Genomic DNA, 6000 nt, shown 5'->3' with positions numbered 1-6000 from the left:
GGCGCTGCTGCCTCCTCCTCCTCCTCCTTCTCCTGCCTCTGCCGCTCCCTTCGCTTTCAGTGCCCGTGCTCGGCCGGCCGCGGCGGGTGTAAAGGTCGGTGTGTCGGAGTGTCCGTGTGTCCGTGCGGCGGTCCGTGTGTCCGGCCGCCCGCCGCCCACATGCCCCTCGCCTAGCACCGCCCGCCCCGGCCATGTCCGCCGCGCAGCTCTACACCAAGGTGAGGAGCGGGGAGGGGGCGCGGGGAGCTCCGCGGGTGCCTCTCCGTGTTCCATCTAGCCCCTGGTGGGGGCTGCTTCCCATTCCTGGAGGGGGCCCCGCAACTTTCCCGCACCCGCCGGGACGGCGGCCGCAGGTGCGCGGGATGCGGACGGGGCATCCCCGGCGTCCCCCTGCGGGTCCCGATCCCTTCTCGGTCCCCTCCCGGTCCCCTGGAGTTTCACCCACCCGGGTTCTCTGCGCTGGAGGTTGAACTTCGCCCGTGGGTCGCGGTGGTGGCCTCGCCCTCCGTGCGCTCCGTCACCTGCGCGGCCAAAACACTCAGCCTCCCCTGATCCCTCCTGGAATAATTCTTCCCTCCTGTATTCCTAACCCGCGGGGGTGGAAGGAGAGGAAGATGCGGTCCTTAGAAACACAGAATCGCACAGTAAGCGCCGCAACTCACCGAAACGCTTTCCGAGGTGTCCGGTTTCCAGAGTCCCTTTTGTTCCACAACTCCTGGATGTGATCCCTTGGCTGGGGTGCGATGGGACGCACCCTCTTCCTCATGGCAGCCAGGGAAGGTGACATGGCTGGTGGCCTGGCTGGGCAACGCGCCCCGACGGGCCCGGCGCTTCCCAGAGGGAGGGTTTGCTCTTAAAAAGTGATCGTGATGGAAATTGGAGGCTCAGGTGCTCTTTTTTAAGCAGAGCCCGAGGTCGGGACTAGAAAAATCACTGTTTCCACTCGGGTTTAAAATGTTGGTGTTATTTTGTGGCTATGGGAAACTTTGGTATTCTCGCCCTTGGCCAGCCCAGGCTGTGAATGCCTCCCACACAGTTCGGGGCTTTCCGCTCCTCTTCCCAGGGGGAGGCTTGTGTCGGGAGAGATCTTTGCCGATTGACCTGTCCCGATGAAAGAGCTCCTGGCAGGGAGTACGAGATCCGCCTGGAGCTCTCTCGGATGTGGAGGGAGCCCTCTCGTTGTGCTCCGCATCTTCGCGGGGCTGCCTGGGCAGTGTGCTCGGTCAAAGCCATCAATAACGCGGGGCAGGAGGAGTGCTGGGCTGCAGGGAAGGTTTTACCGTGTGTGAGAGTGTCAGCATCATCTGTTGTCATAATGAGAATTTTAGCGGTTTGGATTCTTCCTGTGACCGTGGTCAGCTCATGGAGGTGCTGCCTGATTGGCACCAGGAATCACTTTCTGTCCCCCGGGCTTAACTTTGCTGCAGATTTCTGCTTCTGTAACTCATTTTGCCAACATTTATTTTTATTTTAATGTAATGTCGGGGGTTGCCACGTGTCTTTTTTTTCCGTGGCTGCCGCTATCAAAGGGATGCAGGATGAATGGTGGAACCGGTGGCTCCTCCTCTGAACCTGTGGGGATTGCAGAAGCCCCGCAGGACGGAGCTGGGCTGTCTGTGAGCAGGATGACCCCCATCCTTCTCGGGAGTTCTTTAAAAAGCAAAGTTTGGAAAATCATTTTTCCTTTGGACAATCCGGAGAGGTGCGGAAGCAAAGCTGTGGCTAAAGGGCTCTGATGTGCCGACCACAGCATCCCTTAGAATGAGTGCATGGATGTGATGGCAATCATCCCTGGGGAGGAGGGAGGCTGGCTCCTAGTGCTGTGTTATCCCTTTTGATGGGCTGATTAAATCAACCTGGTTAATTGATTTTTAACTTGATGAGCAGGTAGTTAACCTGTGTTGTCTTTTTTATGCTGCCTTGTTTTACATTCCTGCTGATCTGTTGAACAGGTGTAAGCTGCCTCCTGGGGGGTTGCTTGGGATCCTGTTGCTGTATAAGGACTTTCTGATGAGGAAGTGGTGGGGATTTGGTGGCAGCCTGTGTGTGTTGTCAACTTTAGATTTATTTTTAATAACAACAGAGTTTCTCCATGAGAGCAGGTGTTTCAGTACTGGCCCTTCTGCTGCTGCCTGTCAGTTTTGCAGGAACATTGTAGGGGTGCAGCTGGACTTTTAGGTGGTGGGGCCATGGGCTGGAGCCCACATGGGTCATCTGTACAGCTGAGTCATGGTGAAATTTAGGACTGTCCTGCTGGGCTGTCTGCTGCATGGGGCCTCTGTGCCAGCTCTGGCCTTTGAAGCAGCAGGAAAAAATATTTCCTGTGACTTTCAGAGTACAAAAAAAAAAAAAAAAAAAAAAAAAAAAAAAATCAAGGCTTAAAACCCACAACCTCGAGGCGCTGAGCCTGGAGGTGCTGGTGGCCCCTGAGGCAAAGAGTGTTGGTCTCTGGTGCTCACCTGCACACCAACTCTGTGCAGGAGGTGCCTGCCCAGGTGCAGAGGTGAGGCCTCCTGGATCTCTACTGGCAGGTGAGGTTGTTTTTGGGGGGAGCAGAGGAGGGGGAGGCAGATGATCCAGAGTCAATACAGCTGTCTTGCTGAGAGCCTATTGATCCCACGTGTGCTGTTGCATTAGCACAGCCACAATTGCACCTTCCTCTGAGTCATTCCTCCTCCTGCTGGAACCAGGAAGAGAGAAACTGCTGAGGAGCCACTTTTGAGCCTCCAGGTGGGAATTCTCAGGTCTCCTTCCTGCTGAACTGCAATGGAAGCTGGTATGTCTAGTGTGGAGTGCCCTTAACTTCCATCTGGTGCTTGCAGAAGGCTTTCTGGGACCTTGTGGGGACATGTAGTAGTTTTCCTGGTGTATAAATTCATCACCATGCTGATGAATTTGATGTGTTGGATTGGCCTGGGGAGCACTTAGGCAGGAGAGGAACCCATCCTGGGAGCACCAGTGGCTGTGAGCTTCTGTGGGAGGCCTTCTCCATGGGATGCCTTGCCTCACCCCTTCAAGATCAGGGCTGACTAGTGTTTAAAAGCCCCCATCAATCAGGATAGTTAATAAGTCTGCCTAACTACGAGCATCAGAGTAGCTCCAAAACTGCCTCAGGCTTTGAGGATGCAGGACTCAAAGTTGTGGAGAGATCATTGTCTTGTCTCACCCCTGCTGCTTTACCTGGGGACTCTGGGATTATCTGGCTGTGGATTTTATTTTGTGGCAAAATCAACAGGAGTTTAGCATGCATGTCCCGGAAGAAAAGGAATTCTGTGGTAGAGGATGCAGACCTGGTCCTGGAGCTGCTGGCACCAGCCTGTGCAAGAGGAATAGGGCAGGCAGTGGTATCAAGGATTCCAGCCTGCAAACACCTGCTCCAGATGGAGAACTAGAAGAAATTTGCCTAATCTGTGACTGCCCAGGAAGCTTCTTTCCAAGGCTGCTCGTGCTGGCCCTGCTCCTGCCATGTCCCTGATGTGCCCAGCAGCAGCACTGCCCAGGCAAACTGGTTGCTGCTGGGAAGGGGAGTTTGTAGAATCCTCTCCACCTGCAGCAGGAGGCAAAGGCAGCTGAGGAGCCCATGAGCCTGTGCAGGTGCCAGCGTGACCCTGCCATGGGATAACGGGATGCTCTGTGCCCTGGGCACATCTCCTCTGCTGGGCAGGAGGGATGGATGAGGACATCTCCCCTTGGAAGGTGCCACCACCAGCAGTGGGGTTGATCTGCATCGCTGAACCAGAAATTAGAGTTGTTTGTATGACTGACCTTTGTTGTGTTGTAAGGTGAAGCTCTTGGTACTGACAAAAACAACTGTAATTGCTTTGGCTTCTGGTGTTCTGCTGTCTTAAAGGTGCTTCTTAAAATATGTTAATTGTCTTTATAAGTATAGCCTCTGAACCTCATGCAAAATAGTGCTGTCTGCCAAGCTAGGGAATAAGCTGTGTCTTTCTGCTCCTGGGCTGTTGGGCAGCTCAAGATATGCTCTTCAGGAGGTTTTCAAGCTCTGGGTAAATAAGAAACCAGGGTATTTATTTTTCATGTTATTTTTTTTTTTTTCCTTCTCATTGTGCGAAGTGGCTGCTATTTGCCAAGTGTTTTCTTACAGACTCTATGGAACTTCATGCATTTAAAAAATCCTCTTCTAATGGCTAGTGTTGGGTATAGAAAACTCTCTGATTTTCGGTTAAAGTTGTATTAAATGAAATAGCTGGAATGAATTGCTGGTTTCTGGCCCTGGGGAGAAACTTTTCAAAAGTGCATAAATGCTGCCAGTGTGATCACACACTGATTGAGTCAATGAATTGGCATAAACCTTCTGGCATAAAACCTTCTGGAAATTATTTATCCTGCAAGGCTTGGGGAGGATTCATCCTCAGCGTGTGCCTGTGTGCTGGTGTGGGGCTGAGGAGCAGCTGGGAGGATTTTTCTGTGGATTGTGTAGAACGAACTTGTGGGGATAAGTGTTGGGGACAGGGAGTGTTTGGGGTTCAGGACATCCTCGGGATGTTGCAGAGCTCCTGAACTCCTGCTGCTGCCATTGCAGCTCCTCTTAGGAAAAACAGCTTATAGCTGAAAGGTTTTTTTTTTTCCTTTTAGATTATGAGAACATGTCTGGGTCATACCAGAAAGGGCAGGGACAGCTTGGAGGCCACGCAGGGATTTTTATTTAAGGATGGGGCAGCCTCGCTGAAGGAGCCGGCTCCGTCGGCATCCCTGGGGTCTTCCTGATCTTGCCTCGTTATGAGCTGCAGTGGCAGAGAGAAAAATCATTGAAATGTAAACTCTGATTGCTCCAGCCAGCTCTCTGCAGCTTGGGACCGTGCCAAGGGCATGGCCAGCGCCGCAGCCGCTCGGGGCCCCCTCGGCTTCCCCGCCGTGGCACGGGGGAGAGAAAGGCAGAGCCAAGCCTGGGGCTTCAATACCCTTCAGTCCACTGGGTCTGGGCCTCGAGTGAGAGATTTCCCTGCCTCGATGGTCAGGCTGTGCCTGGAGTTCACCCTCATGCTGTCCTGGTGCTGTGTGGGTGCACGTCTCACCATGCTGCTCCTGGGGCTTTGTGCTGCAAAACCAACCCTGTTTTCTTCCCTGTGCAATTAATAGCCCCTGTGCTTGGGTCAGACGAGGGTCTGTGAGCCAAGGATCAGGGAGCTCAGTGCAGGTGCTGGGGCACAGCCCCAGGAATGGTTCCTGCAGGGTTCAGCAGCTAGATCCCAGCTGTGTGCCCTCTTGCTGGCTGGGATTAATCAGCTCGCTCTTTTAAAAAACCCTGTTTTTGAGAATTCCTGCCCTGATTTCTGCTTCAAGGGTGTGTAACTGTGGTGTGGAAATCCCAGTGCATGCAAGCCCAAGTTGCAGTGATTTGCTGGGCCAGCTCCAGGGTGAAGGATGGGAACAGCAGCGGGTCTGAGATGGTGCTGTGCTGGTTCTTATGGGATTGGGTTGGATGACTCCTTCCTGCCCTGAGGAAGGAGTTTATCTGAGGTTACTTGTTAGGCAGCCTGGCTGCTGTTGAGGAATGTACTTACAGGGGAGGATTTTTGCTTTGTTGTTCTTTCTCGCTGCCAATTACCAGGCACAGAAAATAATGACCCTGAATGTGAACTCATGCATCTCTGCTGGTGACCAAGAAAGAAGGCTGTGTATGCTTGTGACTGTATTTTTTACTACTCATTTTGCAGTTCTAGGTGTGTTGGACTTTTAATTTACACTCCAATTAATTGTCCAGAACAGGAGTAATGTACCCTTGCTGTGATAGCTGTCCTTCAGGGAATCCACAGGAGTAGCCCCACTTGAGCATGAAGGTGGACTTTGGAGCTTCCTCATTAGCTGTGGGTGTAATAAGTATCAGGTAATGCAGGTGAAACTCTGAGCTGGTGTTTTTGTGTGGCGCTATTACCTGATCTTTGACCCTTCCTGCACATAGAGGTGTTTGGTGTGGTTAAAGGAACATCAGAGGGAACTACAATCCAGGTCAGGAAAATGATTGCAGTTACTGCAGCA

General features: G+C 52.7%; 1 protein-coding gene across 1 annotated transcript in view; it reads left to right on the top strand.

Moving 5' to 3' along the window:
• Positions 1 to 614: 614 nt before the first annotated feature.
• Positions 615 to 6000, top strand: part of MYO5B (myosin VB) — a 145677-nt gene continuing 140291 nt past the window's right edge. Inside the window, exons 1-2 of the mRNA XM_062513989.1 lie at positions 615 to 644; positions 1064 to 1285. Of these exons, the coding sequence (XP_062369973.1) occupies positions 615 to 644; positions 1064 to 1285 (252 nt within the window). The remainder of the gene's footprint in view (positions 645 to 1063; positions 1286 to 6000) is intronic.

Source organism: Cinclus cinclus, chromosome Z (assembly GCF_963662255.1).
Source record: "Cinclus cinclus chromosome Z, bCinCin1.1, whole genome shotgun sequence".
Classification (NCBI taxonomy): Eukaryota; Metazoa; Chordata; class Aves; order Passeriformes; family Cinclidae; genus Cinclus; species Cinclus cinclus.
This window is presented reverse-complemented; position numbering and strand designations above follow the sequence as displayed.